Genomic DNA, 27,149 nt, shown 5'->3' on the forward strand with positions numbered 1-27,149 from the left:
CATTAAGACTTCCAATAATTAATCATGTAATGGATACAGAGATTATGTTCAAAATATATTTAAATGTAGTGTACACATTTTGAAAGTATGTATTATTATTTTTCAGTACTGTGTGGGGCAAGAAATCTCAAACACCATTTGAAAATTTCAAAGTATAAACACTGAAAAGAAGATTATCAGTTTTGTTCTTGCAAAGATTAAATCAAACCAATGATTAACAAACTTAAGTGTGGTAAGAAAAATAAATGTATAAAACTGTAAAGTGAAACTATTTAACTACACGTGATCAGACAATAATTAATTTTATAAAATTAAAGTAGTAAATTTAAAATAAATATGTATATAAAAACAAATAATAAGGAAATGGACTTTCATACCATGTTTGAGAATTTTTTATTAATTACATTTTTTCTGTGACATCACACTATATTGCATTATAAGTATTTTTTGAATCTAATGATTAATAAAATTACTAACTTTCATTAACTTTTGACAGTATAAATAACAGCAAACTTATTTATGTAGAAAGATCTTGTTTGCTGTTTTAAAAATCAAAATAACAAACCCCTGTTCTAAAAATAATAAATTTAATTTTTTGTTTAATAATAATAAAATTTCTTCTTTGGGTATATTAACCCAAAGAAGAAATTTCATTCTTAAATAAATATTATTTATAAATATAATAAATATTATCCTTAAATTTTTTATTTCATCTCAAGATTGCCCAACTTTAGTACATGATATAGCCAGCTCTGGATAAGTAGTAAGCCTTATTCTAAGATGTAATGAATGAGTTTATTTTACAAATTAGCAAAAGTATAATCTTGATAGAGACAAATTACAATCTTCATTTATATTAAAATACAATGTAAATAAATTGTTTCATTGTTTATTTTCCAGAACAACTTGGTTTTAATATTTTAAATCCTGAGTCTCAGTATTATGCATATTACCATTTATGTGCAACAAACATTAATGATAAGTCATCCTTAAACGAGGCACACGTCATTTCTGAAATGGTGTATACCTGTCCTCAAGAACATAACATGACAAGCACAATCAGGGAAGTAAGGAAAAAAAGTGGATTTCAGTCGTCTTCAAAGCCAAACATACTGTTCACATTCAGCCCTTTACAGTACACCTCATTACAGGGGCTGGCAATGTGCATTACACCAGTGCTCTCAGAAAAACCATATCTAACATGTACCTTTTATAACTCAGATGCTTCCTACATGTAGTCATAAGATACCTGGGGCAAGTAATGTAAAATACTGAACTAATCTAGTGATCAATGACTAAGACAGTGCTGCTTCTAATAAACAGGGGAAATATTTTTATTATAGCATACAATATTATATCTTGAATAGATCCATAAACAAATGAATATTAATATGTATTTGTCTATACAGTATACATAATGATATTTATTAAATAATTATTTAAAACATTTTTACAATAACTAAATAAAAAATTCACAAATACAGAATAAAATGAGCAATTTTTACTGGTCCCAAAAATACTTTATTAGACTGACCAACTGAAACTTCTAACAAACATTAATTATTCTTTAATTAAAAAATAACACTACTTAAGAAGGTTAAAATCTATTTTTAAACCAAGAACTGCTTAAGATACACATAAATTGTCCTATGTCAATTTATTAGACATGATAGTAATAAAAATCAAATAGAATTAGAAGTACTTAATTATGCATCACTGTAAGTGAAAATTAATAACTTAAAGCAAAATACTTTTTGCTTTAAAGGTTTTAGTGTCTAGAAAAGTTTTTTCAACGCTAATTGAAAAAACTGAAATGAAATTTTAATCATAATAACAAAAATAATTTACAATGATTTAACTGAAACCATATCTTCAAATCATCTTTGTGGATTACTCCGATTACTGACAAAATGAACACATTATTATGAATATATTAAAAAAATTGAGTGTTACCATTATCAACAACCATAATGAAACCTATTTAGATTATATCTATAATTGAAACATATGATTATCAAATTGTTGTTTATCTGAATAAATACCTACTTCTATTTATGATTATTATATATAGTAATCTCAATCAACTGAGATTAGATTAAAAAAATATATATGAAGAAATACATTCATTACTGTAAATTGAAAACTAAATGGTAATCTATCATTTTAAACTGGTATATTATAAAACGATTAATTAATTAAAAGCTGCTCAAAAATTGGTGTGAAAATTACACAATGAAAAATTGAATCTGCTATCACTAACAAACCAATGTTTGTAAATAATTACTAAGCACTAAATAGTAAATGCTAAGTAGGGGGTGAATGATAAAAAAATTATATAAATATTTACATTATACTCACATTTTAATATACTACAATTAAAACCATTACTTGTATGAGTATTAAAGTTGTTTAAAAAAATAAAAAAAAAACATGTTTGCCAGGTTATTTAGTAAATCTACATAATCTTTTGTTTAACAGACTAATGATTATGTAGAAGACTATTTTTAAATTGTAAAAACCAAAATGTATAATATACAACTCATTGTAATGAGAAATTTTTAGTTCTTTTCCTGGTTTTTGAGAAACAGAAATATACGTTTTACAAATTCTTAGAGCCATTTCCTTAGAAAACTTACATAATTACTTAACTGAAGAAATTGAAATGGCACTTTTTCAAATTGATTCTCTACCTAGAAAACTTGATACATTTGTGTCAAAATATAAAATGTCAAGTTTGTTGTATACTTTCTTAAATGTCTTGAATTGGTAATGACAGATGTTTTTTGTTCCTACTAATAAAAATAAATTCCTTTTGTAAATTGTGCATCTACTTCTATTTCTTCCCATATCATTCAAGCCCACCATTTCAGCAGGAGGTTAACACTCCTGCTGAAAGTAAAACAAGTGGTAGTATAGAAGTCAAGCTGTATAGTTCTTAAAACCCAGAAAATATAAAAACTGAAAACTCATAAAAAACTAAAAATGAAACTAACAATAACAAAAAAATTCAAGACTTGTAGAGGGAATCCGTTCTTTTTCTGGGAAAGAGAAAAGAGTAACTATTCAGAATACTATTCTGGATAATGCTTCCGCATTTTAATGAAAGAAACTGCCAACAAGAGTTTCTAGAGATTGTTGCATTTTTTATATGATGAGCTTTATTGCAATTTTTTTTTTAATTTTTACACATGAACTCAAGTTTTAAAAACACTTTTTAAAGACATCAGGTGAATTTAAACTATCATTTGATGAGCCTCAATTTCTGATGTGTAAATGTTTGTTATGTATGCATATATTTGTTTGTGATACATTGTTAAACAGTAATGTGTTGTCTATTGTTTTCCCCACCTCTTCATATTTTAGTTCAAAGGTTTCACTGTATTTCATTGAAGGTAACACACATCAGCTTACAAAAACATTTAATTTATAAATATATAACAAATCATAATTTACTGGTAGACCGGGATCAATTAATATTTCATACTTCTGATGTGCTCATCACTTGAACTCAGTTTCAATATTTTAAGACCAAACTAAGAACTGGCAACACAAAGAATAATTATATATAATTATAAAGTTTTTAAGTTTGTAATTATTTCTTTAGAGGTTACTTACTTACCTAAAAGAGAACTAGAAATTATAAGTTTTCTTTAAGTTATTTATAATTTCACATTATATAAACATGTTACATATTATACACACGCACATATACACACACACGTACAAACAAATTAGCAAAAGTGAGGTGAATGTAAAGCAAGTTACTTTAGTATTGCTAGCACTAAATAAAAAGTTTAATTATAAATATCTCATATCAAGTGTAATACACTAAATTAATACATTAGTTACAATATTTAAAAAAAAGTAAATTATTTTTCTTACTGACACAGTAAAAATAACAATACAATATAAAACAATATTTAAAATTATTATTGTGCATAACAAAGCTGAATCATCAATGTGAACTTACGGTGTGAATATAGTTACTACATTCTAATAATGATAAAATACGTAGTAAATTTGGCACAATCTGAGTTGAGGAGGTTGGAAAATTCATTTCTATAAAATATCTTAATTCTAAAACAGTAATATAAATTTAAAAGAAATACAAAATACTATAATTACAATGGCTGAAATGCTACAAATGTTCTTCATTTATTCTGATTTAGACTATAAACACAATAATAATGGAATATCAACACATCAGTTTTCAAATAGTAAAATGCATATATAAATGGTAAAATGGTTTATAAGCTCTGAGAACTGACCAACAAGAAACTCTCACAGTGTAATCAGATTACACTGTGCCAACACAAGAAGCAATGGTAATGTCATGTATTAACTTCATTTATTTGTTATTATTATACATGTATTAATTTGCATAACTGTGATCAAGAAAAATGGACAAAAATAACACAATAAAATGCTGATGTTATATAAAATAACACAAAAAAAGATCTCAAATCTGTCTATTGTGAAAAAAAACAGAATTCCTATAATAAGTTAAAAAAATATTAATAAGTAAATCAATTTTTGTAATTTTGTATTTTACTTTTTAAAATTACTCATATTAAGAACATGGCGGTTTTTTATTTTTATATTTTTTGAAAACTTTTACAGATTGCTGCTGTATTAAAAAGTATAAATATTGACTTGTTATTCAAAAGCTCAAAAACTTAAACAATAATTATTTTAAAAGAGATAACTTTTTTCAAGCAAACATAATACACTGTAAACTACTATACACAAAAAATGAATTAATCCCATTGCACATAAAAATCAACAGATTTCATTTGTGTAAAATAATATTAAATAAAAATACATGTAAAACAAATAAATTATAGAATAGGTTGTTTATCACTTTAGAAAGGAACTTAAATGACTATCTTTGAAATATTTAATGTCATCACCGTATAATTGTCATGATGCATTGTCCTACACTTCTGTTTTAACATTTCACTTTAATTATAGCTACTTCACATTAAGTAACTATTAAAACAATATTAAATTACAAGCTAATAAATATTCACATATTTCAGGGGGGTGGACCCAAAAAAAGAGAATTATTTTCTATAGGCTAGTGGGTTGACAGTGCTATTCTCACTGGCTAGGTATGTTTACTAGATACTCTCCCTGCTCAGATGACCAAGTAGCATTTATGAGAAACCACTGCAGTGGACAGAGTAATTGTTTTCTTAAACCCTTCCCAACACTCTCAGTAATTTTATGAAGGCAAACTTTAAGGAGCACTTACCAACATCAAATTCTGTTTCCTGTTAAAAAAAACAGCAGTAGAAACAGTTTTAATGCTTCAGAAAGTTCTAAGCCAGGCAAAATTTACAACTGGTTTGCCTGGCTCAGAAGTGACTAAATGTCACTTGAAGATGAACCTCGTCCATTTTCTTGTTGAGAGGTCCCTCATCATCCAGAACAAACAAAAATGTTCAAAAAGTGCGCAATGCCATAATATTTGATCATCATAGAACAATCGATGAATTGGGGGAAATAAATGGAATTTCCTGAAGTTCATGCCAAAAAATCCTAATTGAAAATCTGAACATGAGATGTGTTGTGGTAAAGTTTGTTCCGTACTGCTTTCCAATGACCAGAGGGAGAACCATCTAAGAGTGTGCCAGGAATTGAAAGAACAGGCACAAACTAATTTTTTGTCAAAAGAACAGGAGATGAATTTTGGAATTTCGGCTGTGACCCTAAAATAAGACAGCAGTCTAGCCATTGGAAGACAGCTTTATCGTCCAGACCAAAAAAAGCCACCAACTGAAAGCAAATAAGAAGTCCATGATGGGTTTGTTTTTTCGACATCAAAGGATTTGTTCACACAAATTTCTTTCTCAGCACACCAGAGTGAACCAATAATATTATTTACAAGTGCTAGAGCAATTTCGTGAAGCAATGAGAAAAATAACCTGAATTGTGGCAATTGGGAGACTGTTTGCTTCATCATGACAATACGTCTGCCCACACAGCATTGAAAATCTACCAGTTTTTGATGAAAAACAGTGTGACAATAGTTTCTCACCCACCTTACTCATCCAACCTAACTCCCTGTGACTTCTTTTTATTTCCAAGAATGAAAAAAAAATCTAAGGGAAAGCATTTTCAGAACATACAAGAGATTAAAAAAAAAAATGCTAGAGGTACTTAACAGCATTAGTTCAGAAGAATATAAAAAATACTTCAAGCATCGGAAAAACTGTCAAGACAAGTTGTGTATCGTCTAATGGACAATATTTTGAAGGGGATTGATGTTTTCAAGATGTTACCTTAAATTAAAAAAAAATTTAGATAAAATTTAAATAAATAATTCTTACTTCTTTGGGTAACCCCTTGTGTATCTAGGAATGCAACTAAAAAAACTAGCAACTTTGTTCTACATGCTTAACATTTCAACTTTAGATACAGTTACAGGATCTCATGATGTACTGTACAATAATGAAACCTGGGCCACTCACATTTTGTTAAAATATGTGTGTAAAGTTTATTAATTATGAAAATTCTACTGAAGGACTCAAATAAAAAAAAAAAATATTCATAATCAGATAGCCAGCTTTGCGATAAAGTTCAGTGTTACTATTGGTGTAATAAAGGAATTGATGACAACACCTGGCTGGTATGTCCTGCCTCCAGAGCTCAAGAACCCTGAAGTGCATAGTAGTAGATATACAAGGAAGCATGGTGACAACTTCATCAATTTCTTGAACTACAAGCACATGGACGCACACGCACACACACACACACATCAGTGATCATTTGTTTAACAAATCCATAGTAAAAGATTAAAAAAAATCCATAAAAGATGATCACACCAAGTATCAGAATAAACAAAGAATATTTGTAATAATGAAACAATCAGCAAAAGAAGTAAATAGATGTGTTAATTTTAAGTAACAATTACAAAAAAAAAAAAATTAAAACTAACTTCTAACTGAGGTAACTAACAGTTTTGTATTTCATACATAACATTAAATACAATAATAGTTTACACAATTTTACTAATATCTAGAAAAATAACATGATGTAAAGAAATTTACAAATCAACAACTGGAATGGTCAAAATTTGGCACAAAACTTGGAATATAATTTAAGTATAGTTCATCAAAATAATCATTTTATAATATATCACAGAAGCAAAACATTGCTACATAAATTCTAAAATTAATCATAGTTTCTAATAACTACAAAATACTGATAAGTATGAATCCATGGAGGTACAATTTGCTATAAGGAATAATCATCTGTATCAACTTGATTTTCTGTATGTTTTTTTTTAATAAGTTTTAAAATCTTCTAAACAAGTAAATTATGAAAAATTAATTCTTTAGTAATCTTGGTTAGACAACTTTACTCATACTACTCATTTTTTTCTGAAATTCTACATTTCTGACTATTTCAAACTGCAGAATATCTGAGATTCATTAATACAGAAGTGTACAATTTCACATTAAGGTTTCTTTATTCTATAATTTTAACTAAACCTTCACAGATCTAAATGTTATTCACCTATAAGGGTAAATAATCTACATTAACAATTTAGAGATACTGAAATACAGGAAATATTCTAAAACTTGCAAATTAATCATTTATAAATGCAATATATATTTTGTATACATGTGTATATAAAATAAAGCTATATAAAGATATCTAATAAATAAACCTCTCACTGACATTTTTAGTACGCTCTTAAATCTCTATATAATCAATATTATTCCAAAAGTTAAAATTTGTCAAAAAAAAAAAAATGGTAACTTATAACTGTGTGCCATTCTTTAATACCATTAGCATATTAAATACAATTTAATATGTTTTCTTGTAAGAAATACTTTAAAACTAATCCTACTTTAAGAACGCATCAACAGATAATTAAATTGGATATAGAACAAACATTTACTAAAAAACACAATAGCTGAATGTACGTGTACACACACAAATGCAGTACATGTATCAGCTTACTTGTCATTAGACAAGGCAGGGATCTTTACTTTATGTAATCAAAAATTTCAATCTCTCTATATTAACATCACAGAAAAGTATTGACATTCATAAAACAGATTTATTTTCCATACAGAAAACAGAAGATGCAACCAAATTTTTTAAAACATCTTTTAATGATAAAATTGATGAAAGACAAATTTAATTAAGTATTATTCAAAATTGCCAGATGAAAAAGTTTCGAAGAATAAAACTAAAAGCTTGTAAGCATTAACAATTATTGTACTTCAATGTATTGTGGATTATGATTAGAAAAATAAATTATCAATATAAAACTTTATAATACATAAATTTACTTAAATCATACATAACTCCTTTAATAGAGAATGATAGTTCTTTTTCACTAGCAAAGTAATACTGTAAAATAATTATAAAAATGATATAAACTATACACCTGTAATTGACAATGAAGTTATCTACATAAATGAAAAAAACAATTTTTAACAAATTGTCATGTATGCGGCAAAATGTATTAATTTTCTGATCATTAAAATCTTATGGCAAGGGATAATTTTAGTTTTACTATTTTTAACTGATGAACAAGAATATTCAGAGCTTCTGGAAATTAAAAATACTGAATGAAATTCAAAACATGTAAAATATTTTTAATATTATAACAATGATAGCATTTTGCAGTAAAGTACTGGTGTGCATAAAAGCACAACAGTTGTTACTAATGATACTATAAGCTATATGATAAAATGTAAAATGCTACTGGTTGACATGATAAGAAAAATGCATGCATTAGATAGGATTAAGCTGTGGCTAAAATATGGTAATTCATAGAGTCTAGAGCATTATCACAAAAACATAAAACATTCATAAGTTTTATAAAAATTTATAAATTAGTATTATATAGACTAAAAGGTTTAAGTTATTAATTGCAAATTCAAAGCAAACTTTCTATTTAAAAATAGTATCACTAATCTGGCAATTGAACATCAATGTTACCAGTAATTTATCATACAAACGTATGTACATGTTAGAAATAAATTTTAAAAGGATTATTCAAAATGAATGAACCAATTTCAAGATGAAATTTTTCAGTTCAGTAGAATCGTTATAGATTGAGTCATAGATCATTTGAAAGAGTAGGATTCTAAGTTTTGAATAACTACTGCATGAGCGTGTTGTTATAATTACCTCAAAATGGCAAGTCATCAACAAAAGGTGTTCTGTGTTCTCGAGTTCATAAAAACAAACTTGATATCATGGTGCAGTGTGCTTTTCAAAGGCGATCTGACATTAATCTGCTCTCTCCGAAGAACATTTGACAGTTTGAGGAGACAGGGTGTCTCTATAAAGGAAAAAGGCCAGGATGATCACAGATTTTAGACGAACAACTGGAGAAAATTTGTGGTGTTTCAGCATATCCCACCTAAGTCTACAAACCAAGCTAGCCATCAGCTTTCAATTCCTCAATCAACTATCTGATATGTGCTAAGAAGACCATACAGACTGCAGCTCGCTTAAACACTTCCCTATAATGACAAAAGGAAGCAACCTGAATTTTGCAAATTGATGCTGGAGAAAGTGGAAGACAAAATTTTCATTTCATGTTTAATTTTCACTGATGAAGCAACCTTTCACTTATATGGCACAATGATTCATCATAATGTTTAAATTTGGACTGAAACCTCCAGATGTAACAGCTGAGCATGAGAGAGATTCTCCTAAGGTGAATGTGTTCTGTGCAGTGTTTAAGGACCAGGTTTATGGTCCCTTTTTCTTTAAGAGGAACACCTTTACAGGACAAACTTTTCTCGACATGCTCCAAAACTGGGTCTTCCTGTTACTGCAAGCTGATTCAGATGACTTTACAACTAGATGAGCACCGCCTGATTGGCACCTGATGGTACAGGCTTTTTTGAATGAAAAAGTGCCCCAATGATGGGACAAAGCAGAGCTCAAGATCTTGTTCTTTGTGCTTGGTCTATGATATCTCCAGATTTAACCATATGTGATTTTTTCTTGTGGGGATAAGTTAAAGATCTTGTTTTTCATCCACTGCTACCCACAAACGTCAAATATCAACTGCAGTCAACACAGCAAATCGTGACATGTTGCTATGCATCTGGAAGGAATTCTCTTATCGCCATGATGTTGTCTGTGCTGCTTCTGGTGGTCACATTGAACACTTAAGACAGAAAATGAAACTTGATTATAAATAGAATACATGTGATTTGGTAAGAATTTTGTATTAATTTTCCTTAATAAAATACTAAGATATGAAATTAGTTCATTCTTTTTGAATAACCTGTATTTATTTTGCATAAAAACTTGAAAGAAAAATACATTTTTATATTATGCAAACCAAAGCATCAATAAGTTAAAATGAGAAACATCTTTGCACATTAATGCAGGCCATAACTACACTTTTATATTTATATAATACATTCCCTAATTTTTTTTAGTAATAGAGCTTTTGTATAGTCACCATTTATAGAACAGGAAATATATATACAAGTATACTTATTGTTATACTAACTTGTCCTTGAACACATATGTTAAGTTCAGGTGCTAAGCATTCCCAGTGAACCTTGAGAAAGTTTGTTATCAAGAATAAGTTAGTGATACAACAATAGGCATGTTTTCATTAATTTAGAATTTTTTTTTTAATAGAATGTTAAAAAATAAACATGTGACTAATTATTTTTACTGCTTTTTGCATCTTTAAAAAAGCAAATAACTACAGTTCACAACAAATTAATTTTAAAAATTCATTAATATGTAATTTTATTTTAATTGTAACCATTACAAACTGATTGCTTTGCAACACCTGCAGTGACTCAGAAGAAGTACACAGAAAAGAGAAAGGTATAATTATGCTAAAATGCTAATAGTCCAAGACATTTTTATTAAACCAATATCTCTGTGGACCACAAAAGTTAAACATCAGTTCAGTGCTTGTTGATGTTTATATATGAATATATATAAACATAATATTGACTAGCAGTCAATGCCAATTAAATATGTATAAATAATTAACTTTTTTAATTAATTTTTTTATCAAAAACATTACTACGAAAATCTTTAAAATTTAAAAGTATCTTCTGTTTTTTTCAAAAATATTTTTCAGTCTATTCTCATTATTAAACAAATGTGTTTACTTTTACATTTTTTCTAGTTATTTTTATTTGTAATTTTATTTTTAGTGTTATGACCTTAGAAATTATGAACAAATATTTAAAAATAGAAAGAGCTGAATGAAATGATAAATGAAAAATACCAGACTTGTAATAAGAATCCACACTGAACTCCTATCAAATTCCTATCTGACTGGCAGGTTACAAAAGCCAGCCACATTGCTAAACTCCACACCAAAAATCTAGGGCCAGTTGATTTTTACTGTTAACAGTCAAGTTATGTTGTCAGTTCCTCGTTACAACTTTGCCTTTGCAGGAAAAGACACTTCCTGATGTCCTAGAGAGCTGAAATATCTCAAATAAACAACCCATACCTAAACAGATGGAGGAATGAAAAATATCCTGAGTTTTTTAAATTCTAAGTAATTTATTAGGGCCTTCCTAAAAATTCCAAAATGAAACTAAATAATACTTCTAACGTTTCCTTGTTGAATCTTTAGTAGATAAAGTACTTTTACTACTTTAATAAAATTAACAGCCAGACCTATTTTAATAAAAGGAACCTAACAAATTCAGCAAGTACAAAATCAAGACAGCAAAATTAAACCAGTAAATAAGACTTATTTTTTCAGTTTTCTTTTAAACTTTTAAATTTCATTAAAAAAATAAAATACGAAAACAGTAATGGCCAAAACAGTAAGGGGATTGGCAATTTTCATTAACAATTTAGGTTGCATTTCCATAAATAAGTTAAATTTAAAAGATTTAGCTATACTAATGAAATCAAATCACTTTTTTATTTTTTAAGCTAATTATTATTTTCTTTTGTAAAATGAATTAGTTAAACTAACTAAAAAACTGCACTAAAAAGTAAAATAAATAATATTTTTTCAATATTATTAAATCATTATATTAAATCTTGACTTTTTCAAGGTAGAACCAAAATAAAAACAATTATGAACCACATAATTATCTTAACTTGGCACAAACTTAAAAAAGAACACATTAAAAACATCTTAATGTTTTATTTTTTTTAAAAAGTATTAAATTATGCTTAATTATTTTTGAAATTTATTTAACTTACATTTTATAGTTATATTTTTATTTAAAATTCATAAATATACAAAAATAATGCAAATTTATAAACAAAAATAAAAAAACGAAAGCTGCAATAAATGAAAAATAAGAAAATGCCAGAAGTTTTAGTTTTAGAAAGTACTACCAAGTACCGTTAAGACTCTCTGGAATGTAGAGATATATTTATTTCTTCAAGTCTTTATAAGTGAACACAATCTTTCATTTAAAAAAAATCTTTCAAAGCTATTCGAAAAATTACAATGGGTTATTAGAAGCAATTCTGCCACAAAGAAAAAAGGAATCATTGCAATCACTCTATTTGGTGAAGATTGGCTTGAACATACATTAAAAAAAAAATTCTTGTGCAGTTCTGTGTAAGAAGACCAACTTTTTGTTAATTTAATTTGGTTTTTAATATTTCTAAAAATAGGTATTGCAGGTAAAGAAATGCTAATGTTCCAACTTTAGAAACATAAAGAACCATGTCTGCCCTGCTCAAATTTTTTTAAACTAAATTGAGGTGTAACTCAAGAAAGAATCAACAAATTTCATAAAATTTTCACATGTACAACGTCAGATACACTACTAGAGCATATCTAAATTTCAATGAAATGATCAAGTAGTTGTTTTTTCAGCCAAAAAATTTTATACATAGGCCTATATATATAAAAGGAAACCCCCTTTCCCAATTTAAAAATTTAAAAATCCTACTTCCTTTCTCCTTTTACTAATCCTTGCAATGCAGTTGTCAAGATTCCATTTTCTATAATCACATGTCTTAACCACTTTCCTTTTATTTTGTGTACTTTCTGTATAATATTACTTATACTTCCATACATAACATTTAATTTAGCTAACCTCTTCCTTAATTGTAAGTCAAATTTTTACTATACAATAATTTCCTTTTTTACCGAGGACTTCCTTCACCATTGCTATTTTTTTTCTGTGAAGCCAAAAAGCTTTTTTCTCGAATCATACATGCATTTTCAAAACATTGGAACATTTGCATTGCATCCATGGAGACTATGTAGAAAAATGATGTAATTTTACATCTCTTAAATTCAATAATTATCAGTAAAGAACATTTAAAATCTTTATTTGGGTACTCTGCACATAGCAAAACATGATTATAACTAAATTTAGGTCTGGTTCATATTGTATTACAACAGCTGGCATTATGTATCCGCTTTAAAAAAATTACCTGACTCATAAAAATTATTTTGAATGTATGTTTTTTACAGATGAAGAGGATTAGAAGCATTGTTTTGACAGAGAATCCATTATAATTTTTTAAAAAATATAGGCATATTTAATCTTTTGTAGAGATTATTTTATACTTTATCATTTCATATTACAACTTCAGACATACTTCACATGTTTCACATTGAGACTCACATGTTTCACATTGAGACTCTTTCCAGAATCTTAAGATGATAGTGTTCTGTATAAACTGTTTTTCCTTGAGGTACCCACTAAATAATGATGATTCCTTCTATGTGGAAGAAAATAACAAGTGTAGTCTTGAATTTTGTTTGCTCATTTTTTTCATCCTTAGCAACTTTGGAACCTATTAAAATACTGCTTAGCTTCTGCATCGTACTTAAATGACCAAGTCATTTTGAAATCATAAGTCATAAAATATGATAATCTTTTAACTAATTCTGATTTATGTTCCACTTCTTTCAAGATGTCAGAAAAAAATCCTTTGCTTTCTCTTTTGTTCGGTCATGAGAACTAAAGGATTATTTTCATATAAAACTATGTTATATAGAAATTATGAAGTAAAATTTGACACTTCTTGTCAATCTTTACCATGCGCAAGATTCTAATGAGAAACTGGTTGTAGATTCTACTGATATATTGGTTGCTTCATACAATTTTATATATTATCTGGATATTCTGATTCACTTTTAAAGCTACTGTATGACTAATGTGTGAGTAGACTTAGATTTGTTCTTAGCTTTTATACCATCTTTTATAACACTCAACAACTGATTGTGTTTTAAAATTATCCACATAAACTTCTTTCAACATCTGAAAACATTCCATCAGTTAAATATAATGAAAAACTTGAGATTAATGAAATGTTCAATTTTTGAACAAGATATGAACCGCAGCAATGAAAGGTAGACTAGAGAAAGACAAATCAGTGGTCAACTACCAAACTGGAATGCTGAAACAAGGCTTATGCATATCTATACATCTTATATTAAGAATATTTCCAGCAAATAAATAAGATGAACATAAATAGCACTATACTAAACAGTCCTGTAGCTTAGCAACCAAGACTTAGATGATAATCCATTCGTAAAAAACTTAGTTATGAGGTGTTATATTGAATGAATGTAAAAGAAATATCATCAATAATGTTGTTGTTCAATGTTAAATAAATTATTTGTTCTAAAATCAAATAATTTATTTGTTTAATTTATCAAATAATTTATAATTAAAATTTATTAAATGATCAGGCTTTAAAATACTAGTCCTTTTTCAACTTTTCCTAAGTAAAATAGATATGAAATGAATCATTTTTAAATGACTATTTTTTAACTGTCGCTTTTCAATAAAAAGATTATGAAAAATGAACACCTGTGATAAAGAAATTAATATGAATAATTAATTATATCAAATAACGTCAGGAACAAACACAGCAATCGATAAATCAAGTACAACACTACTGGAATTTTTTTTTTTTACATTTATATTCACATTTCAAGTCTTTCTGATTCTTGAATTTTTACAGGTGGTGTAGCAACAAGTGATGTACTAAAGCTAATACCTATACAGCTATCCAATTGCTAAATTTTGTCTATTGCTATTCATTGCATTGTTACAATTACAATATTAATGTTTATAGTTATGCTTTTTCAGTATTGTTTAAAGGAAACTTAGTAAATGTTCAAATTCATGTAACTAACACAAACTAATGAAAAAAAAAAAAATAAATGTAAACAGTGAATGAAAATGTAAGATTCCTGAGAAAAATTGAAGGATGGAAATATGCAATTTTATAACTTTAAAAAATGAGGAAAAAACTGAAGAAAAAAAAAGATTAATTGAAAGGCTAAAGAAATCCAAATTATAAATATTTCAATAATAGTACAATCATTAAATAAAATCAATTTTGTTTAAACGGTTTATTTCCCTAAATATAAAGATATTCTGATTTTTAAACCAATTTTGGAAGAATCAAATGAAAACTACACTGTTATAGTGCTTCAAATGTTGAAAAAATGCCTTTACATAAAGCTGCTCCACTAAAAATAGAAATAAGTATAAAATTGCACTAAAAAATATACAACTATTAATCAATATAGAGATAGATCCATTACACTAATTTATAACATCATTGAATCCATATTATGTTAATTTTGTAAAGGATTATCGGTATAGATGGCAAAAAAATATTTGAGCTCAGAAAATATACAAATCATTAATAGAAAAAGCACAATGAATTGATTAAAAAAGAGAAGCAGACTCGTTAAATGAGTCACTGGTTAATCACGATGAGAGTAATTAAGAAAACAAACTCATTTGTTTAGGTATACAATAATTAGGACAAAACTTCAAAGCATACATTGTTGAGATAAAATTTTCATTGATATAATTTTTATATAAATTTAACCTATATGTAATATACATGCAATGCTATTGCTTTCATCAATATGCTAACTATCTAATATCTTCTGAATGACCTACTACCTTTACTATATTAAAACGCATGTTTATCAGTATTCACCTGCAATCAGTATTCAAAGCACTTTGTTTGCAACTTGCATCATAGTAGAATATATTTACTTTACAAATTACATTTAAAACCCAAAATGTTCATAAAAAAAATTATGAAAAATAAAGTTACCTCAATTATAAAAAAAGTTAGAGGGGGTGTAAGTTACTTTTCGGCCACCCGGTATATAATACATTAGATAGAATATATTGATTGATATCATAATTTAAAATTAAAAATTTTCAACATTTTTCCTTTTGAAAAGAGATATGATATTAAGTATCAGCTGAAAGAGTCCATTTTACATAATGATTATGAAAGTCAATCCTCCAATGTCAATCAACTACAATTCATAAATACAAATGTTTATTTAAACTCTACTATTGACCAGCAATGCAGAATGAAAGTACTAAAAAGAATATCTCTTAGTAAAGAATATTTAAGGAAGAATAACTTGAATTGTTGAATAACTTGAACTGTCAAATTTGCAATTCTACAGTTTCCATTATCTTAATATCAATAACAAAATGATTAAATGTTTGCATACCAAAACTAAAAGTTAAAACTTTAGAAAGGAATCTAGGAGACAAAATTGTAAAACTAATAGATGAACAAAAAAGATACACAAGTAAAAATTCAAAGAAAAGACTAACACAAGCAAATCAGAGGATAAATTCTAGTTTACAGAAAGAAATTGAGCTAGTAAAAGAAAATGTTAAAATTAATGAAAGGAATCACAAACAAAAAGCTGTTAAATCTGAAAAGACAACATATATTTTCATTTAGAATTAAATTCATTAAAAATCAGTTTAAAAAACAAACAGAGTGCAATAAAAAAAATAATATTATTAAATGAAAAAGTACCCTTATATCAAGATCTGACTGATGATGATAATAATAAAGAATCAGCTGTTAAAAGCATCTGAGAGATGGTCATACAGTGACATCATAGGTATCGTTGAATTTAATGAAGCTATGAGAAAATAGGTATGATAAAAACCTATAAAGTAAAGCTTTAAGTAAATGAGTTCACACAAATTAATCTACCATCCATAAAAATAATATAATACTTAAAATAAATTGAAATTATAGTAGCTGATTCTGTTATTGGTTTGTAATTATCAAATAATTAGATTTGGGCAAAGATTACCAAACCAGTCTTATATCTTCTAACAGACAGATATAAAGAAGAATTGAAGGTAACTAAGCCTACTGTAGCCACTTACCAACTAACAGTCTGAAAAAAAAGGTTAATATAAAATAATGGGAGTTTACTTTAAATTTTAGATCTATCTACTCATATCTAAAACATTCAGACACCACAGTTAAGTAATAACGAACATGAATTGAATGCTATATATATATATGATTTTATTTTAGATGATCAAATAATTCCCTAATGTAATTTGGCACTGTATTTTACACAAGTCAACTTTAAATATAAGGTAAATTGATATAATTGGAATAACCAATGAGACTGAAAATGATTATAAAATTTAAATAAAGAATACATTCTGGATGAAAGTAAACTTTTTTTAAAGAGAGCGTGTAACAGTAACCATGAGATTTACTTTCTATTTCATAAAATTTGGATACTGGACGCAGATAAAAAAAATCCTTATCATTCCAACTGAGAGGTTATCTGTGATAATGTCAAATGGGAGACACTACCATTTATGAAAGTAAATCATATTTGAAAAAGGCATTTAATCCCTGGAAAATTACAAATATTACACTAGTGTAAGATATTATTGTAGATATAAACTGAGTGTAAGTTGTACTTAAGTGCTTAACTGAAATAAAAGTTAGTATTGAAATATGCTGGTTAACATGAATACAATCTGTATTAAAAATAACCTTTTCTTATGAAGTACTAATAAAAATGTAAGAGAAATTATCTTTTATTCATGCTCAATAGATTTTATTGTTTTAAACAGTTGTTTCTTTATCACTAATAACCTGAATTGTACCATCTTCTGTTATCTGTATCTCTACTTTTGGAATATCATCATCACCATCAAGAACATCTTTGCTCACCTTTCCAACCTCCTCAACTAGCTGCACTGCAACTCCAGGAACTGATTTCACTTTTGATCTCATAATATTCTCATCATTCCGTTTTGAAATATATTTACCAGATCCATCAGGAACATCAATCCTTAAATGATTGCTCACTGGTACATCAGGTGATGTCATAACAACATCACTTGGAGAAGGTGTCAAAAATATACTTCCCATCATATTATCTGTATTATTTGGTATTAATTGATACTTACTTTGTTTCCAAACAGCAATGTAAGCAAAACAGAACAATAAATTGCATTAAAATATTTAAAAAAAAATAAAACATAATAAAATGGAATATTTTCAATATCAAATTTTCTATGGAAAAATCTTCATCAACTTCACAGAATATTAAAAACTGATATTGTCACAATAAAAGATACAATGAATTGCAGAAAATAACTACAAAAATTAAAATGCTGATATATATCTGAAGTAATCACAAAGGCTAAACAGATTTTTCGTTATTAACAAAATGTAAAAAAGAAAAAAACTTGACACAGTAGTACTAAAAAAAATTCTGAATTAAAATGATGAATTAAATTATTATAAAAGGTAAAATGTATAATCATATCAACATCTCCAATGGCAAAATATTTAGTTAACTGAAAATAATTTTAATGGTCATTTATACCTTACAGACAAGAATTAAAAACCTGGGTAATTTAAATGAATAATTTTTTTAAAATTTTATTAAGGATTAAAGTTGGATCAAAAGTTTTATGGATAAAAATGCCCATTGCAATATGAAATTTATAATCAGATAATAACCAACACACATTGTACTTATTATAAACAAACATAATCTACATTCTTAAATTTTACTGCTTTTGTTTTTCCTCCATAATTAGTAATTTCATATAGCTCATCAGAACATTTAAAAAATCAGATTAAAAATGTAATTTAAAATATAAAAAGTATAGAGAGATATGTTTGTTTATGTTTATCATTTCAGTCAATATTTTAAAAGTAAGTCCATAATACAATTTTATAAATATAGTAATAATATTTTGCTATTAAGGTGCAATTGTCTAAACTACTTATGTTTATTTTCTTGAAGCAACTTAGGCTAACACGAATTATAACTCCTACTAACTGATGAATTCTGTAGCATATGAAAAATGCCAAGCAACTGATTTTAACAATCTGTTACAGACTGAGAGAATGATTGGTGTGTGTGTGTATTATTATTATTTATCTTCTGATTCCATAAAAGACCATCATCTATTTATTGATAGATATTAATAAAAGTCATCTCAGAATAACAATAATCATTCTAGAAATCTGTAGAAATAAAAAAAAAGAGAGATAAAGTGAACTGAGTGGATGCATGTGTCCATTTCGCTCTAAAAGAAAGTCAGTGTACTGCTATCTGTATTGTGGTCAGATGATTGATGACGTCTATATGAGGTTTGTTAAAGCAAATACTTAGACTTAGACTTAATTACATACTGGATTCTGCTAGTATATGCTACTAAAAAGAATTCAAACTGCAATGAAAGTGAAAATATGGAATACAGTGGGAGAGTAAAAGTGGGTGAAATGATGACAAACACAATTACTCAAGATAAAAGAGAAAATGAATCAGTAGAGGAAATGTGGTCAAGGGTAAAATCATCTATGAAGGAAGCTGCAGAGAAAGGAATCAGTTTCTAAGAAACCACCTGGGCAAAGAAACCTTGGGCAACACAAGAAATGATATAAAAAAATGGAAGAAAAAAAGAAGATGCAACAGAGCAATCTATTGAAGATTGAATTCCAAATTAAAGAGAAAGATACATAAAGCTAGGGAAAGGTGGCTAAAAGAAGAATATAAAGAACGTATAAATGAAAAGGAAGTATGACATGTTTTATAAGAAGGTAAAAAATTCCACATGGGATAGAAGAAAACCTACTTATAAAATGAGAGAAATTGAGAGAAAGATGGTAAAAGCATTTATAAAGATGAGATAAAGAAACACTGGAAAGAGTATGTAGAGGACCTGTATGTAGGGAGAAGGAAATGTGAAACACGGGAAGCTGAGTTGGAAGAAGAAATTATGGAAGACGAAAAAAGCCCATCAATTTTGAGATTTGAAATTATGTAAGCTCTTAAAGACATGAAGAATAAACAGGAAAGCAACAGGAGTAGGTCAACTTCCAATAGAACTCTTTAAATGTTTAGAAGACGAAGGAGTAGATGAAATACTCTCAATGTGCAATTAGAATTTATGATACTGGAGTATGGCCAGAAGATTTTGTTAAAAGATAATTGATTCAGATATCTAAAAAGGTTGAAAGCAAAATGTGTGAAGATCATAGAACTATCAGCTTAATATCACATGCTACCAGAGAATCCAATTGTTGTTATAATAACTGTATATGAGGCAAAAGGTAGATATGAAAATAAATAAGAACCTGACAAACTTGTTAGAATTAGGCAGAGAAGTGAGGCAAAGCTGGTGTTTATCACAAACACCATTCACCCTTTATGTTGATGAAATGTTGAAAGAAATAATGGGTGGCCAAAAAGGAGTAAGCATAGGCAGAAGAAATATAAATTGTGTCAGATTTGTTGATGATCTGCTGACTGGAGTAAAAGACGCTCAGACATTACAAAGAATGATAAAAGTATTGGAAGTAGGGGTGAAGGAACAAGGGTTGAAGACAAACATGAGGAAACCAAAAGTTATGAAGGTGAATAATAATGAGAGGAAAGATATGATGTTGTAACAGCAGACAGAAAAATTGAACAATAACAGATATCTTGAAACAGTACTAACTGAAGACTGGAAGAGTAAAGAAGAGATTAAGATGAGAATTGCAATGGCAAAGGAAGCCTGTTTTAGAAAGAAATGCAGCAACGTGGATCTGAACCTGAGGATGATAACCTGTGGACGTGAACCTGATTAAGAGATTAGTAAAATGCTACATTTAGAGTATACTTTTGTATGGTAATGAAACATGGACAATGGGGAAAAAAGAAAGAGATTAAGGGTTTTATGTGTATCCGGAGAAAGATGGAGAAGATAAAATGGATGGACAGAGTAAGTAACGTAGAAATATTCAGAAGAATAAAATGAAGATGGAACAATATTGGCGACTACCAGAAGGAGGAAAGGAAACTGGATTGGACATGTAATTACGGAAAAAGTAATAATACATACAGTTCTTGAAGGCTCTATTGAAGGTGAAAAATGAAGAGGAAGGAAGATGCTGAAGATAATAAATAACAAAGGCTAGTATCCTGATGGTACCTGGATCTGCCAACTGGCAGAACACCATATGGTGATTATGATGGTAATTTTTTCCTATACTTTATATGACAAATTAGAGGACTTTGTTTGGTTTACTGAATTAATACTTGTTTAATTTATGTACATGATTATATGAGAACTTGTTAATAAGAAAACTATATTAAATCTATTGCTTATTGATTCCATACTGAAAAATATCCTTAGGAGCCAGATTTTTATTTAGCCTCAACATTTATCGCACCGAGTGCAATAAATGTTTTTCAGTAGAAGTGGAACAAGTAAAGTAAAATAAATATATGCTAAACCCAGATACTGTGAAGGAACTACAAAATCTATATTCAGCATTTATTATTTATATAATAAATTATTCACATTATTTATTCTAAATTTTGAAACTTTGCATCACAGATCAGACTTTAGGTTTTGTAAAATTCTTTAAACACTTGAGAGAAACTGCTGTGGAAAAACATGTTCTTTGTCGGGATATATACTAGTAAGTAGAGTACGGATGATTTTTTTTCTAAATATCAATTACAAAAATTAATAGGAAGTATCTGATTAGTACTATTAATCCATCAATGGAAAATGATGGACCAATTATAAGTTTCTGTCAAATACTTAAAAATATGTTGACTATATAAAACACTAAGAAATAAAAATAATCTTCAAGAAAAAAACCACCTTAAATTACAAAATTTATTTGATCTAATGATAAATAGAATTATCTGCATGTTATTACATTATGCAACATAATGATTAATATATATACTTAACTATTTTGTTAAACAGTTAAAGTTTTCACATAATTTACATATACACCATGTCAGAACAGTTTTAACTCAAGTAGTGGTGTAATAATACTATTTCAAGTCTAAAGACAAGGTAAGCATCATATGTGAAGTGAGCAAAGTATGGGTTCAATTAGCATTTTAATTTTAACAAACATCAAAATTAAAAAAAAATCCTCTTAAAACTTTTCTGAAAATGACACCAACTTCATAATAAAAGGATTGCACATCTTTCAGTGAAGAGTTTTGTAAATTTCTCTTATTGAGAAATTAGTAAAATACGCTTTTAAAAGAAAATTAAGTTTCTTAACAAATGTGAGTGGATTTAGATAATTTTTTATAAAGCTTTACACGCTTTCTTTATAAAAATTACTTTTATGAATTGTGACTGGAAAGTTTTAAGACTGGGCTTGTTATTATGATGTACTTGCAGGCTATTGTGATGCATCTCCTTTAATCTCATTTTGACTGAACACATCGATTCCAATTGTGTTTCCATCATTTGGAAGCTTTCCTGGAAATTTTCTTTCCTAAGGATGTTAAAAACGCCTCCATGATTGAATGATGACTTCAGAATGTTAAGAACCCTCTCCATATTTGAATGATGTCTTCAATTCTTCAATTGACTCAAATCAGTTCCCTTTCAGTAAAAATTTCAATATAGGAAACAGGTAGAAATTGGCAGGGGCTAAATCTGAGAAACAGGTGGATTGAGGAAGTACAGGAATTTGGACCAAAAATTCTGCAATCACTAACTGATGATAAACTGGTGTTTTGTGGTGGAAGATCCAATTCTTATCTCACCAAAGTGCAGGCCTTTCTTCCGTACAGTTTCATGGAAATGCTGAAGGACACTTATAGAGTATTCCTGGTTGATCATCTACCCCTACGGGCAAATTCATGCTGCACGATACCTGTAGAATCAAAGAAAGCCATCAATATTGTCTTCACATTAGATCGATTTTGTCACAGCAAACTTGGACCTTCTACTGCGATGACTATACCTTTGTTTTTGAGTCATACCCATAAACCAATGATTCATCACCAGTAATTAACCTACTTAACAAAGTCAGTTTTGGCCCAATTTATCAGTTCTTGGGAGACTTCAAATTGGTTTTATTTCTGCTGGTCAACAACAATTTCAAAATTACTTTCGTGGACACTTAATGTATGTTCAAATCTTCAGTTAAAATTGACTGAACCATGTAGAAACTTAAATTCAGTTCATAAGTCTGAGTGCACTAAATCACAAACTTTCACAATGTTTTCGAAGTGGAAGGCCAACCAGTCCAAGGTCATTTTTGACTGATTTGCAGCTATCTTAGAATCTGTTGAACAAGATAAAAAGATTTGATCGACACAGACATTTATTCCCAAAAGTTTATTTTTAAGAGTTCATAAGTAAAGCTGATTTCCTAATTTTCAAATAAAATTTGGCACAAATTCACTGTTCCATTTTGTCATCCATTTTGCGAAATCAAAAATTCACTGAGAACCAAAAACCAATCACCAGGATGGCACTCTCTGTTGAATAAAGATATTGCGGTGATCTTTTCAGGATGTTTCAAGAACAAAACAAGTTTCTCCTCCCATACCTACGGGCAAATCTACCCCTTCTTATTGAGAAGTGGTGGCACCTGCCTTAAAACTTTCCAATTACATCATCTCATAAACACTAAATGAAATATATTTTAAAAAAGGCTGATAGTTTTTTATTAACAAGGAGAGTTTCAGAATTTGATTTGTAAACTTGCTGAATAAAACATACAAAAGTCAGTATGGTTTATGATTGTTAGAATAAACTAAAAATGAATTGTAGTTACTGCAACAACAACCATTTTGGCCAAGTTGCCAAGAACATAATAGTTCTGAGTAAATGATAGTGTTAATATTATCATCAGAATGGCAAATTAACAACTAGATCAATTCTATAATTTCATCTAATTAGATGAGCCAATTTTCTAGAAATTTTTTACTGTTAACAAGTATAATACCAAGTAAGATGCATGGGTGATTTTGGAGCAGTAACTTTCAATTTATAATTTTAATTATCTGGTTCCCAGATACCATCAATGTAATAACAAAATTACAGTATACAATAGCAAACTGTCAGAATCTAGGCAATTTTAAATCAAATGATTTTGGTATCATGAATGAATAATAAAATAACCTGAAGCCAGTCACCACCTTAACTACATCTACTACTATATGACTTCTATTTATTTAATCTATCAATCTAAAGAGGGCTTCACTATCAGCAGACTACTTTGGAAAATTATTAATAAGCTGTTATTAGCTTTTATAACTTCATCGGCCTGTACATACCAACTTAAATAATATTATTCATTTTCTACAAATATTGACAGGATTAATATATATTGAACATTTTGTTCTTCTATGCCTCCTAAGAGATATTGAATTGTGTAGAAAAAACTGATTCTACTCTTTGAGTAAAATTTTTAGTTATTGGCCCATGGTGACCATACTCCCCACACTCTTGACCAGTTGTAACCAAAATTTCATAAAAATTTATTATTCCTGTCTATTAACCAAAACGATAACCGACAAAAAACAAAAATTAAGCTTATTATCCCCAACCCCAAAGTGGGATTGCTCAAATATGTAACCGAAGTGACATACTAATATAATGGCATCATCTAATTAGTACAAGAATGTGATTTTAAATCTAGAAATAAAAAAGTGTTTTTTTTTTGGTCTGTATCTCCCTATCCCCTTGACCAGTTGGTGAACAAAATTAAATGGCATTTATGTCCCATAACAGAAATCATCATGCTAAATAGGTCTATCCAATCTGGAAATATCAAGCAAAAACAAACCACATATATAAATTTGGAATTTTTCAAAACTGAAATTGTGTTTTTTTGTCAACACATCAAGATTGCAAAAACACTGAAATATAAAATTTGACCCGATTAGCAAACTTTTCCTTAAATAGTACACTGTGTGGCTATACTGTTAACTATACGGCAAGGAAAGTAAAGATGTTAAAAAATTTTTTTAATTGTTGGATATCAAAAAAAAAATCATGTGGAACCATTTCTCATAAGAACCCTTATGTTATTCTCTCTACACTTGAATTACATTGAATCTATGTGGCCACTGAATTTGACAATATTTTTTATAATAGAAAACAAACAATGCATACAAACAAAACAAAACTAATTATACTTCAAATACAAGTTTAAGAATAGAAAGACATTACTGTAACTCACGTGTCAAATGTTGTATAAAGCATATTATTTCTAATATAGTCCACAACACTATCAGCAATTAAGTATTTAACACTCTCAAATCTTCTCAAAGCTCTCCTTATCTTTGTAGAACTTATTTCATTTTTTATCCATTCAGTAACAATTACAATGTTATTCTAAAAAATAATATATACATAAATAGAAAAACAGATATATAAAGCAAATAAAAATGAAATAATGGGTGTAAAGTGTGATGAGATGAAAAGTGTTTAATTATAAAACCAATAATATTAGGAACTTGAAATAAGTGATGTTAATTTATAACTGTTTATTGAAAATAACAAAATATTCTTTTTTTGAATATTCAAATAATTCATCAACATATTGACCACTGTATTAATAAAATTTAATATTACAAGAAATATAAACCACCAAAACACAGCAATTAGATAAGTTAAACTAATCATATTAATTTCTAATAACTACTTTTCAGAATATCCTGCATCTTCAGTTGGGAAAATGTCCAGTTTTGCTGTACAGTACTGGACAGCAAAATTTACATACACATTCAATATATTATTCAAAATTTAAAAATGCACAATATAATTTCAAATAAAATGACAACAAATTAAAATAATATGTTTCAATGTAACAGATATACAATTTAATACCAAATGAAGATGCATTATCCTGCGAAAAATAGTTTTTGGAAATTAACATTAAAGGTTAAAAATAGTTATTGGAAATTAATATTACAGGTTTTGCACCACATTATAAACTGTATTCTTTTGTGTGTTAATCTTAAGACTTTCAATTTATTTAAAGAATATCCATAGAAATTACACAAAATTAACCTGTTTTTGAGATAATTCAATTTTATTCATAATTTTGTTAATAAAGCTAAAAAAATTAAAAAAAAAAAAATTTCATATTAAAAGGTTTTAACACTCATAACTGCTAGCAGCATTGGCTTTATAGGAATTTTCAAACTATATGGATTAATAAATAAATTCTTTACAATTCTTGTTAATAATTACAAAACGTCAAATAATTGTGAAAGTCAAGTGAAGCACCTTTTAATTTTTATAATCTTTTTTTATAAATGGTATATGTATGTCACTGGAAGAAGTTATAGATGAAAAAGACTACCAATTTTGAGACCTGAAATTATGCAAGCTCTTAAAGACATGAAAGAACAGGAAAACAACAGGAGTAGGTGAACTTCCAATAGAACTCTTTAAATGTTTAGAAGATGAAGGAGTAGATGAAATACTCTCAATGTGCAATTACAATTTATGATACTAGAGTATGGCCAGAAGATTTTGTTAAAAGAATATTGATTCAGATATCTAAAAAGGTTGAAAGCAAAATGTGTGTAGATCATAGAACAATCAATCAGCTTAATATCAGATGCTGCAAAAATAAGGCTGAGAGTTGTGAATAGTAAGTTAATTACAAATAAGAAGGAGAGTGCTGGGGAAGAACAGTTTGGATTCAGAAAAGGAAAATTAACAAGAAAAGCTGTCGGACTGATCAGAACAACTAGAGAGAAATGTCTTGAAAGAGAAAGAGGATTGAGCTTGTATTTGTAGGTATGGAAAAGGCACTCAACAGAGTACTGTAGGAAATGTTATTTGAGATTCTGAAAGAAAACAGATTTGTTTGGAAGGATAGGAAACAGATCAGAGAACTGTATATGAAGCAAAAAATAGCTATGAAAATAAATGAAAATCTAACAAATTGGTTAGAAGTAGGCAGACAAGTAAGGCAAGGCTGCTGTTTATCACCAACAAATCAATTATCAATTACAAAATGGGGAAGTAAAGCTTTAATGAATCTGGAAACCTCAAATATGCAATCACTTTAATCAAGTAGAAGCTACAAAAATTCTCATAGTTCAAGTAGTCCAACTCAATCTCTGTACTGTTGTGATCCAAGATAAAGCGGCA

General features: G+C 28.0%; 1 protein-coding gene across 6 annotated transcripts in view; it reads right to left on the reverse strand.

Annotated features, from left to right (window-relative positions):
* Positions 1–27,149, reverse strand: part of Nmnat (nicotinamide mononucleotide adenylyltransferase) — a 70,550-nt gene that overhangs the window by 4,771 nt on the left and 38,630 nt on the right. The window contains exons 5-6 of one of the 6 annotated variants that reach the window (XR_012757811.1): positions 25,222–25,376; positions 16,765–16,873 (exon numbers count right to left, since the gene is read on the reverse strand). Coding sequence is in view for 4 of the 6 variants with exons in the window: in XM_075375913.1 (XP_075232028.1) it covers positions 17,830–18,175; positions 25,222–25,376 (501 nt within the window). In the remaining 2 variants the exon portion in view is untranslated. Of the gene's footprint in view, positions 1–16,764; positions 16,901–17,815; positions 18,176–25,221; positions 25,377–27,149 lie in introns of those variants that run through there. The other 5 variants (XR_012757810.1, XM_075375930.1, XM_075375922.1 and 2 more) reach the window with 5 other exon arrangements.

The sequence above is a fragment of the Lycorma delicatula genome, chromosome 1, assembly GCF_047948215.1.
Source record: "Lycorma delicatula isolate Av1 chromosome 1, ASM4794821v1, whole genome shotgun sequence".
NCBI classification, from domain to species: domain Eukaryota; kingdom Metazoa; phylum Arthropoda; class Insecta; order Hemiptera; family Fulgoridae; genus Lycorma; species Lycorma delicatula.